General features: G+C 42.5%; 1 protein-coding gene across 1 annotated transcript in view; it reads right to left on the bottom strand.

The window, feature by feature from the left end:
* The window catches only part of galnt9 (polypeptide N-acetylgalactosaminyltransferase 9), a gene marked incomplete at its 5' end in the record, with an annotated part of 90,775 nt that extends 64,613 nt beyond the window's left edge, over positions 1-26,162 (bottom strand). Inside the window, 3 exons of the mRNA XM_080765755.1 lie at positions 3,165-3,339; positions 12,430-12,596; positions 25,993-26,162. Of these exons, the coding sequence (XP_080621881.1) occupies positions 3,165-3,339; positions 12,430-12,596; positions 25,993-26,162 (512 nt within the window). The remainder of the gene's footprint in view (positions 1-3,164; positions 3,340-12,429; positions 12,597-25,992) is intronic.
* Positions 26,163-26,855: the final 693 nt, after the last annotated feature.

The raw sequence follows: 26,855 nt of genomic DNA, 5'->3' as shown, positions 1-26,855 counted from the left end.
ATTCAGCCTGCAATTAAATACACCATACCTCTTACACCATGTGTCCTTTGGGAAACCGGGCCATTGTTTGTTTGTTTGATTGATTGATTGATTGATTGATTGATTGGCCTTTGCAGTCTTGTTTCCATTTAGGCCATTAACTGCGATCAAGTCCGTGTGGTCTTGTTTCCATTTAGACCTCATGCTGAAATGTCATCACAATTGTATTTCTGTGACAATTAATCATCAAATAAAATGTCACAATTGTGACATTTTACTTTTGGTACTTTAAGCACATTTTGATGCCGATACTATATACTCGAGTCGTAACAGAGTATTTCTATATTGCAGTATTGGTACTTATCTAAGTAAAACATGCAAGTAGGTTTTTTCCACTGCGGACTGTGTGTACAAGGTCATTCAGAATGGCTCAGGACCATGAAGAGCCTGAGGCCTCATCCATCTCACTTATCACTGCATGTGCCATACAGTGAATAATCATATAATGATAAATAGGTTGACTTCCTCACTGTAACAAAGGGACGTGGTAGGTAGATACCACTAGTGAATCTATTTCAATAAGGGCAGCCATAGTGTTGGGACAGTTGTATATTACGAAAGGGCAACATGATGCATTTTATATCTGTAGATTCTGCAAACACAGGAGCTGCCCCATACTGTACGTGCATGCATACAGATAATGTACTGTATGTGCGCGCGCACACACACACACACACACACACACACACACACACACACACACACACACACACACACACACACACACACACACACACACACACACACACACACACACACACACACACACACACACACACACACACACACGTGCGTGCAAGCATGCAGGCACGCACACACCTGTTAATATAGTACATGTAGACAACAACAAAGGGACTACTGTATTTTATCATCCATTGTCACAGGCTTTTACTGAGATAGAAACCCATCTCTACAAAATGAAATCCTTGGTGTTAATTAGATTTTGTGAAATTAAAACAAAAGTAGAGAAGCAAAACAGGGGCTCAGCTTCTATTCAGGTGAAGCAATAATGTGAAGCAACAACAAGCAAAATGTAATCTATCATGTTGTCAAAGGGGTATGCGGGGTGGTATGTTTGTGTACATGTGTGAGTGATGCATGTACCGCATGACTGCAGCAGATGTGCACCGACTACCAAACATACCTTGACATGTAACGAAAGGTCTGCCTGAATGTGTATGTGTGTGCTTGTGTATGTGCGAGTGTGTTTTGGTGGGCATAAGTTGGCAAAAGGAGGATGTATTCATCCAAATTTGAGGCAACAGGGGTGCACTCGCGCATGTGTGTGTGTGTGTGTGTGTGTGTGTGTGTGTGTGTGTGTGTGTGTGTGTGTGTGTGTGTGTGTGCATGGCAGAGAGGCAAAGATGTACTTCCGTTTTCTGAACAAAGAGCAGATGGGGGAACAGATGAGGGAACCATCGGGGTATCAATTACCATCAGCAGCACCAGTGCATGATGCACCAGCACATGATGCTTGGGCCAATAATGCAATCCTCTCTCGGTGTCGCTGCCTGTTTGCTGCCTGGCTTTGCTTGATACTGTTGTTTCCACTGAGCCTATCACATACCCCACAGCACAGACAGGCGAGGATCAAGGAACATGGCGCATACAAGCCCTTTAACAAAGAGTGTCAAAGTTCATGGTCTTGTGACTGACCTGCTCGGCTGCACAGCGGACACCAGGTTTGAACTTGGCCGTGTGCCCGTTTGGCTAATATAAGGCCCCAAAAGGTCACGGTTAACAGTGATTTTAGAAGCTGTTTGATTTGCTTTCTCCTTGCTCTCCCTGCCCTCCCCCCTCTTCTTTTTATTTTTCTCTTCCTGAAAACAACAAAGATGATGGAGCTTGCACAAAACCTAATTTCAACCATGTGCACTTCTTTACACCTGTAAATGTGATGTGAAACCACAGTCTAGGCTATGTTCAAGTCAGTGATGTTAGAAACATTGCAACTTTTAATTAATCAATATTGAGCAATTGCATGGCATTTTTCTAAATCAAAATGAAAAAAAAAAAATGAAAAAAAAGACGTTTGGCACGATAATACTGTAACTGATCTAATGTGGTCTCAGGTGTGTGTTTAACAGTTTACAATGGCTTTGAACACAGCTCAAATCAAGGACCAGAACTATCTGTTTTATAATTGACATTTTGTTGGCATTTGTGCTGGCATGTGTACGCCTGGCATTCCTGTATTCATGTACTGTACTATAGCCTACATTTAAAAATATATATATTCTCATCACATATGTTATAAAGCGCTGAAATCTTTGGCAAAATCATTTTGGCAATCCCTTCCTCCGCTTCATACACATAGCAGTAAACAATTTATAAGCCAACAAACGTTTAACTAAGACGCCCCCATTGCACGTACACACCACACCACGCACGAACAATGCACAACCCCATCTGCCTTCCACTGCCAGGCAGCTTCCAGCTCCATCTTCAAATGCAGACAGGATTTGGGTGACAGGCTCAAATTAGGTGCCAATTACACGCATTTGAGCAACTTGTTTTGGTGGCAACACCTAAGTGGCAGCCCAGACATTGGGCTGAGACCCCCAGAAGTAATTTCATAACGTGCCAGAAAGCCTGAAAGCCAGGAATCACAGAGGAAAAACAATGTAATAAAAGCATGTTTGTTTCTCCCCCTTCCCCAGTCTCGCACTTTCTCTCTGTCTAATTATTTCCCACACATAAGACACAATGTTCTTCTGTCTCAGTGGTCTACACGTATAGGCCTATTGCTGGACAGGACGTGCCATTAAACAAGATGTCTTTTCGCCCAGTCCGACCCATTGGCCCTTATTCACAGATTAGAAAGGGAGGTGTAGAGGGTGATCGAGGGGGAGAGAGCTTATTAGCTTGTTCATAATAGGGGTCATTCTATTGAAAAGTGCTGCCTCAGGTAGAATTTACCAGGGAATATATTCACCACCAGGCCTGGCACTACATCAAAACGCTTAGGCAAGACAACACAGTGCATATTTCACAGTTATTCATTAATGATGACATGCACTGCGTTTGAAAACATGAAAATCCCCACAGTCAACAGCGAAGGTAAGGAGTGGTTGTGGAAAAAAAGGTGAAACCCAGTGTTGTAAAACACACGACCTTTCTCTTACCAGACGGCGTTGAATTCGACGTGCGCATCAAAGAAACCCACGACGGGGGCAGTGGCCGCGTTCCAGCCGTGAATCCGTGCTCGAATCAGACCCTCTCTCTTGCTGTTCCTCACAATCTTCACCAGGCCTGGGTAGCGCTTGTTCACATACTGGTCCAGATTAAACTTCAGCTCAACTGTAATGCAGAAAACAATACAATAGAATAAAATAAAAGTGAATTTCATCTCCACTGCAAAAATGAGAAATGAAAGAGACGCTCTTTAATATTGCGAGCAATTGAGAGGTTCTATCATTTTGAAACACTCAATAGAATTAACAGATTTTTTACACTGGGGGAGGGGTACAGAGCAGTGATCAAGGGGTTTATTGTCATTCCATACAAGTACAGAACGAAATGATGCTTGCGGTGTAGACTTCTGCATCAGAGCCCTGGCTTGCCCTGACTTTGGCTTTGAAGCAGACATCAGTCAGTGGGGGAAAAAAAATGCAGCACAATCCCTGTGCCAGCGACATAGAAAAACCTGTCATTGGAAGGATCATCTGTCAATAGATTGTGTGTGTGACTGTGTGTGTGCTTGCGTGCGTGCGTGCATGCGTGCGTGACCGAGGGTCTTTACTCTTTACTCTTCTTAGCTATAACAGCTCAGAGGAGGAAATGTTTGGCATCAATGGCATGACACCGCCATTGGGCAACCAGTGAGTCATGAGAGGGCGGCCTCTGTCAGTCCAATGCCTGATTTATGCTCGTTGTGCATCGTGTCACACATCGAAAACAGACAATCTACAAGCTCGACTTGCAGATCGGCACGTGGCAGCTTATGTAGATCTGCTTCATTGTCGCGCAACTACTGTAGCATTGCCTCAATTATACATGGTTCTTCATTGTGTCGTGTACCAAAAATAGTAGATCTGCAAACTCACAACACGCCACACTGCAACACATTGGGAGCTTGTAGATCTGCTATGTTTGGTGTGTAACAACCGTTTAAATCTCTTAAAAAGCAGATGTAGGCCTATCTCTGCTGTGGGTATGCTGACAGGATAGGTGTAGTTGCTGTGATGCCTGCATGTTATGAAAGCAATATCAGAAGAATTGTAGCCACATAATTAACCGAAATGTATTTAGGAATCAAAATAAATTTGCATATCCCTCTGACCAAAAAGCCCTGTGGCTACTGAAATATGATGAAAGCCAAGAGTGCAGCAATTGCTGGGCTTTGCTGAGAAACCGTAAAAATAAGGACACTCTTTGATATTCAGCAAACAAATAGTTGGCAGTACTACTGCCAAATCTACTGCCGCAGTAGAGTTACAGACCACGAAGGATATTAATTACTAACTACAATGCCCCATACCCCCCCCCCCCCCCCCCAAAAAAAAAAAAAAAAAACACGCACGCACGCACACACACACACACACACACACACACACACACACACACACACACACACACAATTAACAATCAAATGGAAGATTATGGATGCCTTGTGAAACTGGCATCCATGAAACTGGCAGGATTCATGCACGGGGGAGCGGAGAGAGAGGGGGGGGGGGGGAGAGAGAGAGAGAGAGAGAGAGAGAGAGGGGTGGGGGTGACCTGCAATATTTTGACCTTGTGAAATTCACAAATTAAATCCCCAGTTGCATTTAAATGCCCTAAGGCAAGACACTGTGTGAATCCCTACTTTGCTGTGAGTAATTCACCATACAAATCTGACAGAAACAATGTGTAGGAAGCCATGTGTGCAAGAGGAATATGCACATTTACACAGTTCTGTATAAACCATAATGAAGCAAATAACGATGATAATCTTTGTCGTTGTGATAATGATATGTTTAAACAGGTCGGAAACCCATTGAATCAATAAATCACACAGACGAGTCGACTGACACTGGAGAATGTGTCGGTTGACTCGAAGCGAATAATGGTATGCGCATGCAATACTCATAGAAAACTAAATTGAGTTAATTGTTTAAATCTAAATGCCTGACATTCCATCATCACCATGAGTAAACAAAATAGTCTCAAAATATCTAGCAAAAGCTATCCTCTAAATCGCAATGCCATAAATGAGAGATTGGTAATCGTCTGTATAAGTGCTAAGACCTTGACGATGAAGAGATAATTCGCTGTCATGACAGGTCAGGGAGGGTGCTTATATAAAGGGGAGGTCTAACACACTTATAATTGCAGCAACATTCAGCCTACAAAAACACACCGTCAATTGAAACGAACACGCTAATGACATAAGGATGTAAGGTTTCTTTGGCAACAGTGCAGAGATTGTTAGATGCAATCATTTTTTAGGAGACCTTAAGCATGATATATACTGAACGATGGTGCCCACCTGCAGCAAAAATAGCAGATGTACAAGCTCACAACTCACGCTGCATTTGTACAGTAACAGTAACAGAAACATGTTTTAGCAATCATTATAATGTATCATAACATCTTCCCAATGATATGGTAATAGGGGAAATCCTACACATACTGTAGAGTTTTTAATAAGATTTTAATATACAATCTTTACAGTAATTCAGCTCCATTTGAAATTAATATTACAAGCTGGGATCTCTGCTGGGCTTCGGTTTATACCCTGTTTTCATTATGTGAACCATTAGGTTATCAAGTTGATAGCGGTATTTGCAAGAATCGAATTCTGCAAGGCTCATTAAGCCCTCCCCTTTTTGCTTGCTAATACTGGAACAACAATGAACAGGCAGTTATCCTGTGTGATATAGAGAGCTACGTAAAGCTTATCAACAGGGAGCGTGAATCTAACTCAACGCCGGCAGAGACGATCTAATAAATAAACCCCTTAGCCACCAATAAATATCACAGGCTCCCCCGGAAAAGGATATGTGTCATGGGGACAAGGCAAACATGATTCCAACAGTGTGATTCATTATGCCTGAGAGGGAGCTCGGCTAGTTCCTTCAAGTCATATCGTGGAGCCCTTGTTTAAACAAGAGGGGACAGGTGAGAAGCGTCCGGAAAAGGTCAAGCAATCCAGCAGCCTGCATGTTAATAATTGTCTAATGTCAGAGCAAAGATATAAGCTCCCTCAGCAACAAACTCACACATCTGCACGCATTAACATCAGCCAATACAATGAGTAAGGGTATAGAATGCCACACTTTTTAGTTCTAAAACGTGTTCAGAATGATTTTATTTATTTCCCATAGAGGTTAACATAAATAATGGAAAATAATTAATCTATGGTTAGCATTACCCCATTGGAAAAAAATGAATGGAAAAAAATGAATGAAAAAAACACAGCTCTTCTGCTGTTTGATTTTCTTCGCATAGCTCGAAGTGGATTTTAACCATACTTTCACAACGTGGCACGTGAGCATGTAGAGCAGCTATTATTGAAAAATCACACCTGTGTGAAGTGAGGGGCGCTAATATATTAAAGTCTAACTCATGTTGCTATGATTAGGTGATGTAATGGTGATGTAAAACAAACGGTGACAGAACAAACATTAAATTATCTTTATTGTTAATGGCATTTAATGTTTGTGTTAGGGACAAGATGATGTAAATTTTCTCTTCATTGTCAATGGCGTTTTTAAAACAAACATTGAACTAAAAACAAACATTAAACCTATATAGGAGGGGCTAGCACCCCTCAAAAATCACACCCCTGTGAAGTGAGGTGTGCTCTTATCATCGTACATCATCATTCATCATCTCATACTGGCCAATCAGAATGCCTGTTGTTTGTTGCAACACATTTACTCATTTCATTGTCAATTGAAAATTGAGAGACGTGTGGGGACAAGTTTGGCGGACGTTAATTTGACCACATTTGTCCTTTCATTGTCAATGGCAATTATTGAGACGTGTGGGGTAAAAAGCTGCCCTCAAAAATCACACCTTTGTGAAGTGAGGGGCGCTCTTACCATCATACGTCATCGTACATCATCTCATTCTCAACCAATGTCACATCCCCCACCCGATCACGCCTGCCAATCACACTTTGAGACAGTCCTCACTCTCATCTTCAATGTTTGTGTTTACATACTTTTGTCTTCACTGTTTGTGTTTACACGAACACTCAAAGCTGGACATAGGAGGGGCTAGTGCCACTCAAAAATCTTGAATAGAGCTTAAGTGGTTAATACCTGAGAATTATTTGCTTCACAGGGTGTTTGGTATGCAAATCTAATGCTGGTGAAAGTGCATATAAGTGAGCTAGTCGTTAATCATCGGGCTAATTTGGTGATAATATCATTTGGGGTTTCACGATTCATGGCTAACACCTGGAACACACTGGAAGCATCAGCGTTGCTGCAATTTATCGTATGACTAAGTACGTATGGCTCAAGTAGTTAATGCTAAGTAAAATAGAATGAGAAAAATATAGCTGCAAGCAGCGATAAGGCGGGACCAAGAAAGAAGACAATACGCAACAAGAACAATATGCACAAATAAGACTGACAAGCGTAGTTGTCAGGACCCGGATTTGAACACACAACCTTGTGGTCCGAAGGCAAGAGCTCTACTGACTTACTTGTCAAAGTGACAGATCTGTTCCTCATGAGTCAAGGAACATGTGGAAACAAGTGCCACCACTTTTGGCCAAACGAGGCATGAGTTATGCCTGTTCAAAGGATTCATTAAAAAAAAATTGCCATAGCGCCCCCCTTTGACCTATTGGAGTAAGACTGCTTTCAGTGCTATTTGGCATGACCCTCTACCATACTGTACAGTTGCAAAAGCATATGATGCTGCATGTATGTATTAGGGACAAAAGAAGAATTTTCACAAACCAGCAATTTTCATTGGCTCATAAAAACTTCAGTTTTCGTGCATTTTGATCAAAGATCCTGGGAGGAGATAAATTTATTTTTGAACTGTTTTTCATATAATTCAAAATGGCGGGTGATCTAAAGGTCAGAGATCAAAAGTCAGAACAAGAAAGTTGTTCGGCATGAGGAGACACATACTGTATGTGTATCAAAGTGTCATTGCCAACGGTCAAACGGTTCATGAGCTATGCACGTTCAAAGTTTGCATTTTCAATTGAGTGCTATAGCACCACCATTTGGCCAATGGTCATGGGCTTCGCATAGTCACTGTTTGGCATGGGCCAGATTACCGCGGCTGAACCCTTGACAGTCAAATGGGCCAATGAAGTAAACAGTAATATAGTGACACCACACTATCAGCCCCTCCCCCTTTATCATACAACTACAGCTGTGGGTGCGGCTTCAGTTCAGGTGGATCACCACCCATCACCACCCACCAGGCAAACCAGGCATACTTAATGAACTGGTGGGCGTGTCCACATAAAAGCATGATTTTAACAAATACTGTACACTTTTTGGAAAAAGTTCTTCCCCCTTATATTGTAATAATACCTGATGATCATGTTTTAGGGTGGAAAAAATGGTGGCACTCATGCTAAGTAAATAAAATTGAGCAAACAATGCATACTGTAGATTTGGTTCAGGTCGCCTTAAAAAATAATGATGAAACGATTACGATTACAAATCACGATTACAAATTTAAGTTGACAATTAATTATCACACAAATAATTGCGATTAACGATTTAATTGTGAACTTTGGAAAATATGAATACAAATTTAATTTCAGTTTTTTTGTTCAGCCTTTATGCTTTTTAATTAGAAATTGCACAGGTCAGGCAGATATGACAAATAACTTAAATATACAAAGAAATGACTGACGTTTAATAATGTTATATACTTAAAAACATAACAAAATAGCGGAAATAGCTGATCTACAAGCTAACAACACATCACGAAGTGGTGCTTTGTAAGCTTGTAGAGCTGCTTTTTTATTTGGGCATTTTTCAACATGGAAACAATTATGGAAAATAATTGATGATGACACTGTAGCCCCCCATGTACTCTCACGTCCCATTAATCATAATTTTTCACCTCTTTATAACAACCTTGGATGGGAGGAGACCTGCCAGTGAGCGGGTTGGAGCAACATTATTAGGGGAGGCGTTCAGCTGCCATTTTCGCCTGCTCATTGGTTTTAAATGGCTGCCAATTTAAGAGCCTCAAAGGGGAGAGTGGTTGGTGGGCCAATGTTGACTCTTGCTCAGTCCTCTTTCAGTATGTTATTTATGCACTCTTTGTCTACTGGCAGCCTGAGGGAGGCAGGGGCCAGTGCTCCATGCCAAGTAATGGAGGGGCCAAGTGTTATCTGGAATCTTGCTCATACTGTAGTCCCATGCCTCTCCAAACAGTCAGGCTGTTTGGACGAGGATGCTAGCTAGCATTGTCAGCAGCCATGGGCCCTGCAGGTGTGGAGGCAAACTCAAACCGTCTTTGCCTACATCACCAGGGAGACTGTTGTAGGCAGGCACCAGTAGGGCAAAGGACAAGAAGAAGAATCTCCTCTTCCCTTTGTCTTTTTTCCCCCAGCTATTTTTACATTAAGAGCATGCCCCTAGGGGCTCTCTATCCTTTCACTTCCCTCTCTTAGCTCTCTCTCAACAGTTAATGCACACACACACACACACACACACACACACACACACACACACACACACACACACACACACACACACACACACACACACACACACACACACACACACACACACACACACACACACACACACACACACACACACACACACACACACACACACACACACACACACACACACACACACACACACACTCGCTCAAACCACAATACTGTACTACCTAGGTGGATCAAGGCTTCATAGATACTGACTTTATTGGCCGCTTTGGAAATCTGCCAAACGCATGTGAAGCTGTGTATGTTGCCGTTCATGAAAAACTACATTATGATTGAATAGAGAGAACCAGCAAAAGGTTGCTGGTTCAAATCAATGTACAGATATGCCATTTCAACACAAGTTTATGTAGCTTTTAGCGTAGGTTCAATAAGGAAGATCTTAACCAACGCTTAATTTCATTCGGCCTTTCAGCACTATCATGGCTCATCATTATCTGTTCTCAAATCCTAGCACTTTGCAGCAGCCAATCAGGTGATTTGACTCTGCCTTTAAATATCTCTGCCTCTGACACTTTGCCATTCTCTTTTCAGTCTGCAACAAGCAACCCACCTCAGTCCATGCCCAACTCCACCTTGCCATCTAGTGTTGAGAAGGAAGGAGGTTCATCTGCTCAGCTGCCACCACCCCGTCTAGACTTCAATGCTCCAATGGGGGGGTTCTCTCTATTAAAAGCTAATCTTATTCAATAAATGCAATTGGAGTCTAATTGGCAAAATAATGCTCTGCCATAATTTTGCCATTGCCATTGCCGTTTTCGATTTTGCTAAACTGCTGCCAAATCTCTCCTTGCTAAACTGCTGCCAAAATATTTCCAATAAACATTAGCTTATTCCATATTGGTGTGTTCTCTCCTTTATTGAACAGGCTTCCCTGTACTATTCCTGATGTTTTTTTCTGGAAATACATGTTTTCCCAAAGTTTAGCTTTGTTTAGCTGTTTAGCTTTGCTAATTCTTCTCTTTTGTCCCTTTTCGACACTACTTTTCATTGTAAAAAAATAATTTGAATAGCTTTTACATAACAGCCAGAAGCTGATATGGGGGAGATAGTGGGGGAGTGTGTAAATTGTTTGTGGGTTTTTGGCAATTTCTTTGTGGTCCTTTTTTGGCCTATTCACGGTCGCCTACTAAAAATCATATTGTGGTGGTTGGTCCTGATTGTGTGGTTGTGTGGTGGCCCGCCACACAATAATGCATATAGGGGAAACAGTGCATAACAACACCTTTGCAAATGCTCTCCTTGTGCACTGGCAATGTTCTGACAATTTACCAACAATCCACTGTCTTGTGACGTGTGAAATTCTCAAATGGCACATCTTTAGCAAATAATGCTACAGTATGCACTCCCTAAATGCACACACGCACAAGGCACACACACATCTGGATTCAGAGATAAGAACTTTTAGAATTATATTTGTGCCAATCAGCTTCAATTCAGCATTTGTTTTAAAAACGTAAAGGTTCTTGACGTTATTTGAGAGCATATCTATTTACACGTACCTCGACAGTGGGTGCAGGGCCAATAAGGCAATTATGGAAGGAGGTAATAACGTTTCGAACTTCACAATCGAAACGTTGTCGATTCAATAAAGTAATTCTTTACCAAAAGAATGGGCTCTTGACGTTATTTGAACATACTGTACCAATATGATAGCGTAATGGTATAAAATTTACAAATATTTTGCTCGAAACTAAAAGCATCCTACTGCTCTCTGTAACTTGTTTAATTCAGATAATCCTTCTTATTTATTTATTTTATTTATTTTATTTATTTTATTTATTTTATTTATTTTATTTATTTTATTTATTTTATTTATTTTATTTATTTTATTTATTTTATTTATTTTATTTATTTTAATCCATGAAGACTTTGCAACCCATTTTTTCAACCAGTGTCAAATTATGTAATTTAATCCTGGGCACTACACTTCCTCTGCCAACATGGGGGGACAGCGGACTGACCTCATGCTTCCTTCTATGCATGAGGAGTCCAAGGTGATTATTTTCATATGACAGGGGAGTTTCCCTGGCCGGACGTAGCGCGTGGAAGGAACATGTTATTCCAACAAGTTCCTTTCCCCTCCATCAGGCGCCCTGGCTGGCCAGGGGGAGGCAGTTTATAGAGATTACTGCATGTTTTTCTTGAGGTTACCTACCCTAGGGGACACGGGGAGAACATGCAAACTCCACACAGAAAGGCCCTTTCGCCAAACCCGCCTCGGGTATTGGCACTGATGACACAGAGGAGAGCACGCCACCAGCACCCACAGCGTCCCCAGCGGGAATCGAACCCAGGACCTTCTAGCTGTGAGGCGACAGCACTACTGACTGTGCCACCGTGCCCCCCAGATAATCCTTCTAACATCATATGCAATACAAACAGGTTATCAGAACACTACTCCAGCAGTCCTTACAGTATTTGTTGGAAGTTCGTTTGTCCTGTGCAGAAAAAAACACTCCCATTTGGCACAAAAGTAAAAACTGCCATAGCCACTAGCCCAAATGTGCCCGATGTGATGCCGGCCGGTTATGGCCGTTTTTAGCCCAAGGAGTGTTTTTCATGCAAAACTAATGCTTGGAATGGATTCATTCCTGAAAACCCCCTAGATTGACATGTCACATGCTACTTAAAGCATAATTAAATTTTGATCATTTTGCTATACTGTAGGTTGTCAAAGTATCAGTTTTGTCTGACAGCAATGATATGTATTCCAATTATGAATTGAAGATGTCTCTTACCACTGTCACTATTGTCATCCACCAGGATGATCTCCTTGAGGAGGTGGGCAGGAGTGTGGTTGACCACACTGTGAACAGAGCGAAGGATGACTGACAGGGCCTCGTTCACAAAGATGAAGACCACAGAGATCTGCGGCAGGTCCTCCGGATACGTCAACTGTTTACATCTGTGAGGATTGAGATTAAGAAATGAATATTATAGGCACTTTAACTACATATACAGTACTTCAATGACTGGGGCTCCCCCAAAACACTGTATGGTCCCCTACTTTTTCCCCTCCAAACAAAATTGTGATGTTCTCGGAAAATAGCTGATCTGTGAGCTTGTAGATCTGTCATTGTCGCTGAATGTTTGCTTATTTTTGCTGAATGTTGGCCTATTTATGATACACCCAGAATAGGGTCACTAGGGTTTATTTGGTTAGGGACAGCAGTACAGTAGATCAGTACCTTGTTCCTTCAGTTAGGAAAAAAACCCAATACCACTTAGGGCAATGAGGCATATGGTTGAAATGAAAAGCAGGCAATAATATCTGCAGTGGGGAAGTCGTTTTGCAGACACTGCCTTACTGCAGCAAGTTGTGTGAACACATCTTACATTACTCTGGAAAAAAATTGAAAAAAATTGACGAGGACATCCCCAAAATTAAGCCAATTTATGAAAGTGAAATCATTAAAAATATGAAAATATGAGAGAACAAAATAATTTGCATTTATACACGATGAGAGAAGGGCACATAAATCACACATGAAAAAATAAATGGTATTCCAGCTCAATGTGGGTAGCTTTTGAATTTTTGATTTAATGTGTCCAACATCATTTTGTTTCACGGAAACAAAGCCCTCAGGGCAAAAGCACGTACAGCACTCTCCTAAGATTTAGTTTGAAGACCCACTTCCATTTCATAAATAAGCAATAGCTCCGAGTCCTTTTTCTTCTTCTTCTTTCTCCCCAATTTAGTCATTGCCAATTCTCCCATAGGCCATAGTCCCTGTCACTGCCAACACATGCTGCACTATATTGGTTTTTGGGAGGGTGTAGAGACAACCACGTCTCCTCTGATATACATGGAGTTGGCTTATTTTCACCTTACAGTGTACAGTAGTTTCACCAGGAGGAACATGCTATCCCTCCCAATTCTGCTCCCTTGCTGAACATGCAACCCAACCAACCTGTATCAGGTGCTATAGTGCAGCGAGAGAGGTCACCCTCTCCTGCCAGATTCTCACCCGCAAAAGTAGCCAATTGTGTTTGTTGTGTTTTGTTGAGTGCCCAGTGTAGCGTGGCCAGGACAGATATGAACACAGATGGATTTTGTTCATAACCTATGAACACAGGCAAGGTACACAAACCCCCCCCATGTTCTCAGGGACACTGCTTGGTGTGCTGAGAATGAGTTTGGGTTCCACCAACCTAAACAAGGGAGGGGGGCTGAACCAGGACCCCTACGTAATACGAGTTTTATTGCCCATTGGAATGCAGGATGCTGATAGCATTTGCAGGACACAAAGTGGAGACACTTAATATCAGAGTAAACTTCTCTGATACTCTCCAGTGGAAAGCGAACAATTTGAATAAAACTGCTCATGTATTATGCCTTTGAACCACGCATATATATATTTGTATACTATGTATTGGGGTTCAACAATATATATATATTGTGTTGAATTAAGGTGATGTGTGTCTGTAAATAATTATATTCTGACTTCTAATTGACATACGACTGTACTGTTTGATATCTCCACATGTGTAAATTCATGCTGATTCCAAATATTCAGTCAGATGTGTTAACAGGAGTTCCCTAAGACTGTTTAATGCAGAAGTAGTACTTTGGGCTTTAAGCAGAGGGGCAGTGCCACCCCTGACAGCTCACACACATCCTGCAGTTCCTTGCATGACAAGGACCACTAGTCTCCGCCTCTTCGATATAAGATGGCTGTCCAAGCAGCCACCTCTCTCTCTTCCGGGCTCTCTACCTCAACTACTGGCGAAGGAGTAGGGAAGGTAGACACATGTCCCTTCCCCCCCCACAGCTCTCCTTCACTGACCAGGCCCTGGGTGACTTCTGTCCCCACACCAGAGGAGCCATTCTGGGTAGACTCAGTGCCACAGCGGCCGGTTCCCAGAGACCGTGAGGCAACCCAGAACTGAACTGACTACAGCCCCTCTCTACACGCCTCTCAACACCGCAGCGAGGATAAGACACCTCAAGTCTTCTCTACCGCTCAAATCTCCAAGAGGGTCAGTGTAAGCCAAGCGTCACCAAGAACGCACAGCAATTTAGTCATTGCCAATTCTCCCATAGGCCATAGTCCCTGTCACTGCCAACACATGCTGCACTATATTGGTTTTTGGGAGGGTGTAGAGACAACCACGTCTCCTCTGATATACATGGAGTTGGCTTATTTTCACCTTACAGTGAGTAGTTTCACCAGGAGGAACATGCTATCCCTCCCAATTCTGCTCCCTTGCTGAACATGCAACCCAACCAACCTGTATCAGGTGCTATAGTGCAGCGAGAGAGGTCACCCTCTCCTGCCAGATTCTCACCCGCAAAAGTAGCCAATTGTGTTTGTTGTGTTTTGTTGAGTGCCCAGCGAGGAACCATGGAGGAATCAAACACCAATGTCCACCATAGTGGGAAGGAGCTTTACCCCTGGCCTGCACTAACCGGATGCCCCAGCTCCCAGCCTTGGCTGCACTGTGACTCTTGGAAGATGGGAGAACTGTGTGTCACACCAGTGACACCACATACAGTATGTGACATACTGTACTGTACGTACGTACACTTTAAGTAGTAGGTATCAAAGAGTAAAAATGGTAAATGGTGCATTTATATAGCGCTTTTATCCAAAGTGCTTTACATACATTCACCCATTCACACACATTCAGCAACCTGCTCATCAGGAGCAATTATGGTCCAGTGTCTTGCTCAAGGACACTTCGACACTAACTCTGGAGTAGAATGCTAAATTTCTCATTGAGGCATATGTTTTAAAATTACACCATCAGTTCTCTTTTTGTAAATCACAAGCTTTCTTCTGAAAAGCTCAGTACATGTACAGTACATGAATTTATCTTGGGGACACTGTTATGGGGGTATATTGATATGCATGGTTGAGTGGGGATAGTACTTCACATTGCAGAGAGTTCAGAGAGTATAATCAATCTTTGCATAAACTATGTGGAGATTATGTATTATGATATGATCAGTATGCATTTAGAGGGCTCTGATCAGGGATCTTGAAGCTCATACTCAACAGATTAATTACATGAAGATTGAAGTTAAATGTGATAAATAAACGCACACGCATGCACGCATGCACGCGCGCGCACACACACACACACACACACACACACACACACACACACACACACACACACACACACACACACACACACTATAGTAGCATTAGACATGCAAGCTACGATAGCTAAAGTATAGGAGCCTATAGGGCTCATTTAATATACATAAATATTATTTCACTTGAGGCGTTATTCCAAAGCGAATACCATAGTTCTGTCCTAACCCAAAAATGTGTTGATTTTGCCACAAAAATCAAAAGCACCAAAAATGTACAGTATGTGCAGAAGTAGCTCTGTTTGGAACCTCAAAGTATGCTTTAGCTCCGAGATGAGGTTCCGTGGCAGGATATCCATACACAGGTCGAAATGGGGTTGAGCCGTCGAGAAAAATAAAACACAGCTCCTCAGGTCAAACTAAGCAGAGAACTGAGTGAGAAAAGCATGCAAGCTGAACATAATCACGATTATTACTGGGGCAGCCAATGAGCCAATCAACCTTGCTGTGTCAATGAGTCCTTGCATTGCTGAGTCAATTAACGTTTTTAGTATACCGGTAGTTTCCAAAAAGTAAAGATATCAGAACCGAGATACATTTACATTTACCGAGATACATTTACATTTTAAGTCAGGGGTGAAACAACCGCCAGCGAGTACCATGTTTTCCCAATGTAATCTTACGGAAGCAGTACTGCGCATGCAGGCGGGGTTGACTGGACTACATTTTATTTAAGCCTGATTTAAGCAGTTGTTCACCCCTCACTTAAAATGTTACGTTCCTGTGTGAAGTTTATCAACTGTATCTCGGTTCTGATAACTTTACTTTTTGGAAACGATACTGCGAAAAGGGTTTTCGAAACTGTTTGTGGACTGCTCGATCCCATTTCGACCTGTGCAGGGATATCCTGCCACGGAACCTCATCTCGGAGCTAAAAGCGTAGATATTGAGGTTCCAAATGGACCTAGTGCCTTTCAGAAATGAGACCCCTAGAGCTTATGGTTAAATGACTGTCTGAGAGACGAGGATGTCAGAGGCAGACGAGCTGTGTAGAGGAAAAATCTCTTCTCTTTGTCGTAGTCTCCCTTCACAATCCAGGAAGCCAGCAGGAGAAATCTGCTCCCAAGCGGAAAACAGACTGTAACCACTGATTAGACTGTTCCGTTTCTCTCTACCTCTGCCTCGCTCACTCTGTTTGCCTCTCTCTGGCTCAGTGGCTCTCTACCTTTACTCTCTTTCTCTATAACTCTAATTTGCTAATGGCCTCTCTACCACTCTCATTCACATTCTGCTTCTCTACCTCTCTCTACCCCTACTCTCTCTCTCTCTCTCTCTCTCTCTCTCTCTCTCTCTCTCTCTCTCTCTCTCTCTCGCCACTGTAGGCTCTCATCGTCTGCCATTCACTTAAAATATTGTATCTGCCTTCTCTCTCTCTCTCTCTCTCTATCTCTCTCTCTCTCTCTGTTCTGTTGTGTCACACTTTCTCCTCATGCCAGAATGTCATGGTAACTGCTTTGTTGATTGGAAGGCAATTTTATGATGCCATTTTCAATGACCCAGTTAATGAAAAAAATCACACACACGACCACAGAAATGAATAAATATACGTTCTTACTCTCTCTCTCTCTCTCTCTCTCCCCATCCCACGCACACAAATATGCACACTCATGCATGAGCATGCATGTAATCATAAACACAGGCACATGTGATCATGTAAATGATTTCTGTTGATATTAATAGCCTACCTAATCTCCCTATCGTTGGGAATTCTCATGTTCAGTCATGTACCATTATTTTGTTTTAGTTTCTATTTTTTTTTCCAAGAGGCATATTGTAGCTTTGAAGTTGAAGAACATTATGGCCTTGGATGTAGAGAACCGCCTGGCTGATTACCATGGTAACCATGAACACACATGTTCAATGTTCCACACCATGCTAATTTGCTATGACTAACACTTCCGCACATACACACTACGTCTCTGCATATTTTCACCTCATCTTATTCAGTGTTTTGCCATGAATTACAATGAAGCAATTATACTGTATATTTAGTTATTTACAATTTCTGTGATACTTTAGTAGTGTTTCATTACCACTTTTCCGAATTCATCCAATGCTATCTACAAAGTGGATTATACTTTATTGCATTCAATAATTTATTATTTAATGATTCTCTGATTTATTATTTAATGGTTCTGATTCTTCTGATCTTCATCTAGGCTACTCTAAACTGTTGCCTCTTTGAATGCTCTGCTATTAAGAATTTGAAAGGTTGAGTGTTTTATGAAACCGTGCACGTATTCGCCTCCATCTGCAACAGAGAGAATAGACCATGGTGGCTACTGCCCCACTGGTGGCGCTTAGGATAGAGGCGGGAGATGTAGGATAGGATAAGGGACTATTATAATGGCTACTACTGCATGACTGCGCTCAACATGCCAGCATGAACAAGAGGCATATGCTTGCAAATGGTTCCCAGACAAATACAGAGCTGTCAGTCCCATTCAATCTTCCCAATGTAAAGTGAGTGGTGAGGTCAAAGTAACAAGTATGCAGGTCTCTCTCTATCTCTCTGTCTATGAGCCATCTGGGAGGAGCTGGCCTGGCACCATGCTCTGAGTGTGTGTAGTGGCCTGGTGCCCTGCATGGTGGAGCAAGATATGAGCTTGTGTCTGCAGCATCCAAAGACATGAGTGGAGACAGGGGGGCGGGGGACAGGAGGTGGTACATGACAGCCTCACAGCAGATGGATCCCAGTGTGGCGCTAATGTTACATCCTTCCATCTCAACCCCCCGGAGGCTTAGGTGGTTCAGATGGGAGTTGTAGTGTGTGTGGTGCGTGTGCGTGTGTGTGTATTTGTGTTCATGCCTGTGTGTTTGTGTGCATGTGTGTGCGTGAGCTGGGGTTGACATTAAGGGAAATTTGGCACTGGCCCTCTGGGAACATTTAAAGCATTATTTCTACTGGCCCAAGTGGGCAAGTGCAAAGTCTGTTCTGCTTAAATAGTACTTCGGGCCATCAGGCTATTTATATTGTTGATCCCTGTCATGCATGCATGCATGTGTGTTGTGTTTGTAATTATATAATGTGTGGCCCATGTAAGCAGGTTTTCATCTTCAAACAATGAGACGTGGTAAGAGAAAATGTTACAATTATGAAAGAATAAAAGAAGAGAATGATTCAACTATAGCGAAATGGACAACAAACTGTCTTACAATGCAACCTGTTACAATAAATGTTATTGGCAAAATTACATATTACATATTACAAGATATTCTGTCTGCTTGCCATTGCAGTTCCTTGTTGACATGTGCTGATCAAATGGTAAATCTGTCGAAATTATCATCCAATTTTCAATAATCAAGAATCTACATTGCCCTCATTATCCAACCTCGGACAACATTCTTTGGTCCATGGTCAATCAGGTCTGTGTTGGTTCAGATTTCATTACCTCGGGTCCCAGGTCTGTTTATCTACCCCAGTGGATCTGAGAAGACCCGTACTCAGTGCTGAATAGGAGAGAAAAGCACTTGCGTGATAGTGATAGGCCTAATGGAGATCTGGTTCGCCAGAACCGCCAATCCCAGCCACCCTGCAGCTTCCAGGGTGCCTGGTCATAAACTCACCTCCAAATGGCTACCAATTAGACAAGCTGATCAACATGTCGCTTCAGATAGTAATCTATATTCATATCGAGTACAGATTAAATATGAAAGGTTTCACTGTGTGTCATAGACATTATGACAGTTATTTCCCTCTGCAGCTTCCTCTGGTCCTGGCGACTGCTAGACTGGTGGAGTTATGTGCTCTGTGGAGCACCACTTTCTACAAGTCTGTTTCCATAAGCTGTTTGTAGTCAAGTTCCTCTTGAGCACAAGTGTAGCCTACCTACATTACATAATAGAAATACATAAATCTGACCTAGAGTTCATGAAAGAACTGTTGAACCACAGTACTTGTACAGTGCATACTGGAGAATACTGTTCAGGTCTGTCTATTGAGCCCATTGCCACTTTTCTGTATACATGAGAGTAGACACACAAGTGTTTTGATTGATACCCCTTTCACTGTATCACTTCAATCCCTTCCCATGTCTCCCTGCCTCTCCCTCAGCAACGTTCCTTTGTTCCCGCTCATGGCATTTTCTATTGCCTCTCTCAATCAGGCTTGCCAGCTCTATAAATACGATGACAAATCTGGCAGCAAGTACTGAGGAGGGGGGATTGTTCCCCCTCTTTTTGTGGGCGCTGCAGCTTTCCCATTGTGGCTATACGACAAGTGTGCTGCAAAAGAATGATGTATGTTTCGCTCCCGTTTGGTTATAAGTTGCGTCCACAAGCCCATGTTTAATGAATATTACCATAGTAATGTCTTGTGAGAATCAGAGAGCGGGCACTTGGCAGCCCTCTCATCGCTCCTAGTTGAGCTGTGGTTCTCCAGCCCCCGGATTTCAGTGTCGAGATCGTAAAGTGATATTGCTGTTCCATTGCCCTAGTTACTGGATCCAATTTGGGACATCGCTCAACCTTAAATTTGTACCTGTCTGCGGGAGCGTGGTGGAACCTTGTAAGACCGTAACAGGATGAGCGATCGGCTCATCTGTTTGTAATGGGACTGAGCTCACCGGCCAGTGCTCATAATTTGACCTGGAACAAGCTTTGACAGAAACAGAGCGCTAGATTAAGACATATCCCCATCACACCTCCTCCTTCTCCTGCTGCTCCTCCTCCTTTCCGTGGCCGGTCTGCTATAAAGCCCAACCATTCCCATCCGCCTTTCTCCCCACTCTACTGGGCACTGTTACTCACTGAAATTTCACATTAACCTCCTATAACCTGCATGGCTACAAGAAAGACCGAAGCTACTTTCGAATCGGGGAAAGCGCTCCTCTCAGAAAGATAATCGTTTGGCTTGTCATTTTTGCGGCTCCCCGTCCAGAGTGATAAATGCAGATGTCGGAAAAGAGCAACAATTTGTGGCAAGAGGGAGAGAGAAGGGGATTGAAAGAGAGATACTTTTGTTTATAAATGTCCTGCTTCTCCGCCCCATTGTGACCTTGTCGATCCCATTTCGGGTGTATCAGAGGCTTAGGAAATGAGGTAGGCCTACTTCTCAGGTCCAACACATGCACTCCTCATATTTGGTTAACGCACTTCAACAGATAGACAAATACCATCCACCCCACCCCACCCCTCTGGGAAGCACATCATCCTTTATGCTTCAATAGATTTGGGGGTTCAAACACAATTTTGACAAAATACAAATCACAAACACGCTGCACTGGGTGACAACATCTATGGTGTTGATATTAGGCTACATAAGTGGAAATAAAAAGTAAGCCATAAGCTCAGGCGAGGAAAATGTATTTAATCAAACCAATACATGTTGATGGCATTCCTCCACCTACTTTGATCCAATGCCTCCTTTAACAGAGCAGTGTAGAGCAATGAGTGAATTAAGGGACATGGGATGAGACATAAAGAGGTCAAGAGCTGGATTTGAGCCACCAGGACACAAATTACACCATTTTCATTGAGCCATTTGTCACTCTTCTCCAGGGTGACTTACAGCAAGTGTGCAGGCATGGCTTCAGTCAGTGTCTTGCTCAAGCCATATATCTGATGGACAAACATCAGATATCACTGAGGTGTCAGTGCCGCAGATGGGACCTGCTATCCTCATGACCAGAGTGTCTTGGGTGAGCCATGGTCATGTTAACCCAGCCTCAGTCAGATTATTATCCTCCATATATCAGGTAAGAAGGTCAACCACTGGAAGTTACTGGTGAGGCAGCAGGCAGTGAATGCGGGGATAATAGGTTTATATATAGAACCTCAAACGGTCTCTTGACAAATCCAAACCGCAGCAAAAGCTGATAGCAACTGTAATTAGTATGATTAGGTTCCACAGTAATGTGCAGTGGAGGGGGAAGCCCTCCACTGCAAGGAAGGGGGGGGGCATGCAATCAATATCTTATCTAGTGACTGAGAGAGGAGAGAGAGAGAGAGAGAGAGAGAGAGAGAGAGGCACTCATTCATCAATCTAACATAGAAACCAACGCAGATCCAACCACAGGAATCATCTCACAACAGAGCTCACGTGTGATTTATGACAATTTAAAATATCGCCCCCTTAAATATTCTCATTCCAGAGACCTAGGCCCTCAAGTTTAGGACATTATAAGCGGAATAAGGCCAAGAAGAGAAACTTCTCTGACTTGGAGATATGTATTTTAATGTCACAACTTAAGGCCAATTGAACCAACTAAAATGTGTCATTACAAGAGGTTACAATAAATTACTGCAGTCAACAACAGCAGAGACAGAGTAAACTACTAGCTATCAACAACTTTTCTAAAACCACCAAATAAACCATGACAAAGCCTAGCCATAATGTCCTGTGTGTTGTTTATTATTATTATTATTATGACTGGTATTATTATTACTGGTATTAATATTACTATTATTAATATTGACAATAATATTAGTATTAATATTAATATTAATATTTGTTATAATCATGATCGTCCATGTCTGTGTACTTGAACGTGAGACACAGTGTACTTGATATGTATTGTGTACTGCCTGAACTGTAGCATACTTTATAGTTAGGCTACGAGAGACATCTCGGTGACAGCAAGGTCAGCCTTGCTGCAGTAGGCACGTTATTATGTCTGATATCTTGTTCAGATCATGGTCATTATGATCCAACACTATATATGTTCCTGTTTGTGTAATAAACTTTGTGAACCTTTAGCGTGATACTGTCTCGTGTCGCGTTATTGTTCTCCCGGGCCCGCCGCCACAGTCGCCGTACCGAAGGAATACTTCAACCGGATTATCACACACCACCCAGCCTGAACACACTACCTGTCTGTCAAACCAGACGAGGGTCCAGTACTTAGAGTTGACAACAATATTAATATTAATAATAATATTATTAATATTGATAATCTGATCCAGATCATTAATCTCAATGCGGAGTCCCTCAGAAATGTCATAAATGCTGAACATTCAGTGTTATTGTGTTGAATTTGGATGATAACAACACCTTGAAGCTGGTCTTAGTGCAAAGATAGCAGTGCGCCCTGACTGCATCACACCATACCTCATTTAGGACCAGAACACCATGAGCACTAAATATGCGCAGGATCATTTGGTATTTAGACAACATCAGCGCTGGGTGTACTGTAAAGATGACAACTGGATGGCTTGGGACATAGCAATGACAGCACCGCATTGCGCCAGGGCAGAAAGTAGGGCCCCAAAAGAGAAGATCTTCCATCATGGCAGCGAGGCCTTGCCTGCCCTACGGTCATCAAAGACCTCTCTGTTCAATGACTCACACATTTAAATTAAAAGCCCATTAGACTGCACCTCTACAGTACGTTGCAACTGCCTACAAATTACAGAACCTCCCATTGTACTGAATACGGCATTGTAATCTACTGTATCATCTAACTGTGTGTATCAGGTAATATTTTTCAGACCTGTAAGTTCTTGAGAAAAACACTTCGCTGCTATTTTACTCTCTGAAAGTCACTCTGCATAAGACCATCACACTAAAATTCTAGATAGAAGAAATGTATTTCCTGAATCAGAATGACAATTTTGATCCATCCATCCACAGTATCCACAGTAACATAACATGTGACAGATATGGGTTAGGTTAAGATGTTTATACTGTAATGTCCAGTTACAGGATGGTGTCACAAACTGCTGTCATCTCTTATTCTCTGACTTACCGGTAGTCAGTGGGAAAAGTGTGTGCAAGTTCTCAATGAAAATATTAAATTACATACTTTTTATGCAAATACAAATAAAATGCACAGGTCAAATTGTACAGAGGCTATTTGTACAGACTATTTTCTACAGAAAATGTTGGACGCAGAGAGAGCTAAAATGTAGCACTGGGAGAGGAGGGCTCCAGTGCATCTTTATCATGGAAATGCATGGCAGAAAGGCGCTGGAAAATCAAACGGTTTATGTGGAGCGTGGACACAAATCTACTCATATAGAGATAGAAAAAGAGACTCTCTAGTTTCTCTTTGAGGTGTATTATATATTTGTGTTCCATGACAAATGTTCCTGAATCCTGCCATAAAGTTTGTTCCTATAGTAAGATGTTTTTATTTATATATTTACTGTCAGAAATTACTTCCATGTTCTGTTTACATACGCACACCTCAGCATGCGTGTGCCTGGTTATGGGAGCGTAAACAATTCAGTTTGTGGAACAGAGGCGACACACACAGACACAGACACAGACACAGACACACACACACACACACACACACACACACACACACACACACACACACACACACACACACACACACACACACACACACACACACACACACACACACACACACACACACACACACACACACACACACACACACACACACACACACACACACACACACACACACACATGGCATACTATGTGGTCACAGCCCTGTGAAATAAGTGCCAAATGTGTCCACAGAAACATTAGTTCAACACTAGTTTCATTCAAACCTACTGTATATTAGATGCAAACCTGCTGACACATGCGCATCTCCTTCTTTATATATTTAAAGAGAGATTGGGCAATCCTCCGCAATTGTCTTTTATATACATTATTTCTTTAATTAGGTAGCCAGCTTGAGCGATTTTAACCACAGATGGAGAAATGCTCGAATGCACGATTCAATCCGAAGGCAGTTTAAGAGTTGATTTTGTAGGCCTACAAGCAGAGGGTCTCTCAACCCCTCGACCATCAAAGGGCACACTGGGTACTGCCTTTTCCTTTAACAGCTTCCATTTCCTGTTGAATTAGTCAATTGAATAAAGGGTCATTAAGGCTAACCCCACCCCTCCTTCATGCACGTCCGTTCCAGTAGCAGTGCCTTGGCTCTGAGCTGACATTATTAATTAGTAGTGCTTCTTTTTACTCTCTTCCTTCCTCCTCCCTTGTCTCTGTACAAAAAAATAACATTTCCCACATTTCAAAAAAGGCAACAGCAGAGAACAAAGTGATGTGGGATGAAATTAACCTGTTACCCACCACCGAAAACCTGTACAGAAACCCTCTCTCTCCCTGCCCATCAATGTTACCTCTGCTTGGCTTTCTCTGCCTTTCAGCATTATTCTCTTTACACCTTGATTTAAGCACCACTGGCAGCCCGATTAGCCCCCTACGCCCTGACTCCTACAGCACTCCTCCCCCAAGTCACTGTATCACAGTGAGTCCTAAATATAAAATGTATTTAAAAAGACCATTACGATTCTTTGTGGGAATCCATTGGGTTGTCTCTTATAAAAAGGAAAACGATTTCCAGGACCCTTTTGTTTTTCCCATTACATTATGAGCTTGTGCTCTGTGACTATCGCTGTCACCTTGGCAGTCCGGGACTGACAGTCATTTCATGACAGGATTATGCGTGTCTGAAGCAATTTCTTTTTTTGTGCAGCTCCGAGGCACCCTAGATATAGACTTCCCTCTGGATGAGGAGGCGAGGCACACTGAGATATAGGCACACTTCCCTCTGGCCTTTTGCACTGAGTTGGACTGACGGAAGAAAGGCAACAGAAGAGGCAAATGGAATAACCCCACACTCACATTGGCAGCGACAACAAGTGGCAAAGCGTCATTCATTTCCAATAGCAGCTAGCCTACACTGAGTGATATGGACGGCTGAGACGCCTGGCGACAACGTGAAAATGAGCAGCGATATTATTAAACAATAATGGAAGTTATTTGAGTCAAGAATCAAGAAGGTTTATTTCTCACAGTCACTATTCACATTTTGTGAGATCCTCAATGTTATTATTATTATCATTAATAATAATAATAATAATAATAATAATAATAATAATGAAAACTATAAGATGGGATAATAAAATATGAAGAGGCCTTCATAATATCCCCATTGAAGCATATTTAGATATTATTTACAGAATAAAACTGGGGACCACATAATGTACTGTAAACAGCGAGTTAACCAGCTGTAGTTTGAGCCTGCATTTCACAATTGGTGTGTGAATGTGGGAAGTGAGGACGCTGGCATCGACTGTTCGCCGTTTCACCTCCCAATGTATGACACAAATGAATGAACCATTGTAAAGCGCTTTGAGCACTTGGAAAAGTCCTATAAAAATGCCATTCATTATTCATTAAAGTGGTGAAAAGCTAAGATGACACAAATGTGTTCCAGTCCTTAATGGTTAAAGAGAAGAGCTTCACATAGAGAAAACGGCAATATAGTGAACCTACTTCTTGGGCCTGTAGTCTGGGATGCTTCGGTCGAGGGAAATTCGATCGCTGAGCTGGGCGTTGTAGCCGTACTCCTCGTATTTCCCCTCAGCGTCGTTCAGACTGTCCTCGCCCAGAGTGGCTGCCGCTCCGCCCTGGCCCAAACCCCCAGGACCCTCCACCAGCCCCATTGGCTTAGCAAGGCCTGCCAAAAAAACAGAAAGATAAATCAATCCAACGGCTGTACGCATGCGGCACACAGACAGGCAGAAAACATATAGTCAAATGCACACATGCCACACAGTGAGCCATATATGCATGGGTGTGTACACACACACACACACACACACACACACACACACACACACACACACACACACACACACACACACACACACACACACACACACACACACACACACACACACACACACACACACACACACACACACACACACACACACACACACACACACACACACACACACACAGAGACAGGTGAGAAGCCAGTGCTTGGAGAGTGTCAGCTGATTGGCATTCATGGGCTGTGTAAGGGAGAGTGTATGGCAGCTCTGAGACCTAGTGGGACTCCTCTGTAGGGCATCATTACACTGTCTGTCAACGAAAGAGCAGCAAAACAGCCACCCCAAACCTCCTGACATTGCTTGCCATTTTACAGCACAACAGCAAGACAGAAGCGTGCGTGTGTGCGTGCGTGCGTGCGTCTGTGTGTGCGTCTGTGTGTGTGTGCGTGCGTGCGTGTACGCAACATGCATGCATGTGTGGATGAATATGCCATTGTTGATTTTCTGAATCTATACTATAGGCCTACTGTCTAAGGTCAATTACGCAATATCAAGCCTAAAATTCCTGTGTGAAATTTC

Source organism: Protomyctophum bolini (assembly GCF_963924005.1).
Source record: "Protomyctophum bolini genome assembly, chromosome: 6".
Classification (NCBI taxonomy): Eukaryota; Metazoa; Chordata; class Actinopteri; order Myctophiformes; family Myctophidae; genus Protomyctophum; species Protomyctophum bolini.
This window is presented reverse-complemented; position numbering and strand designations above follow the sequence as displayed.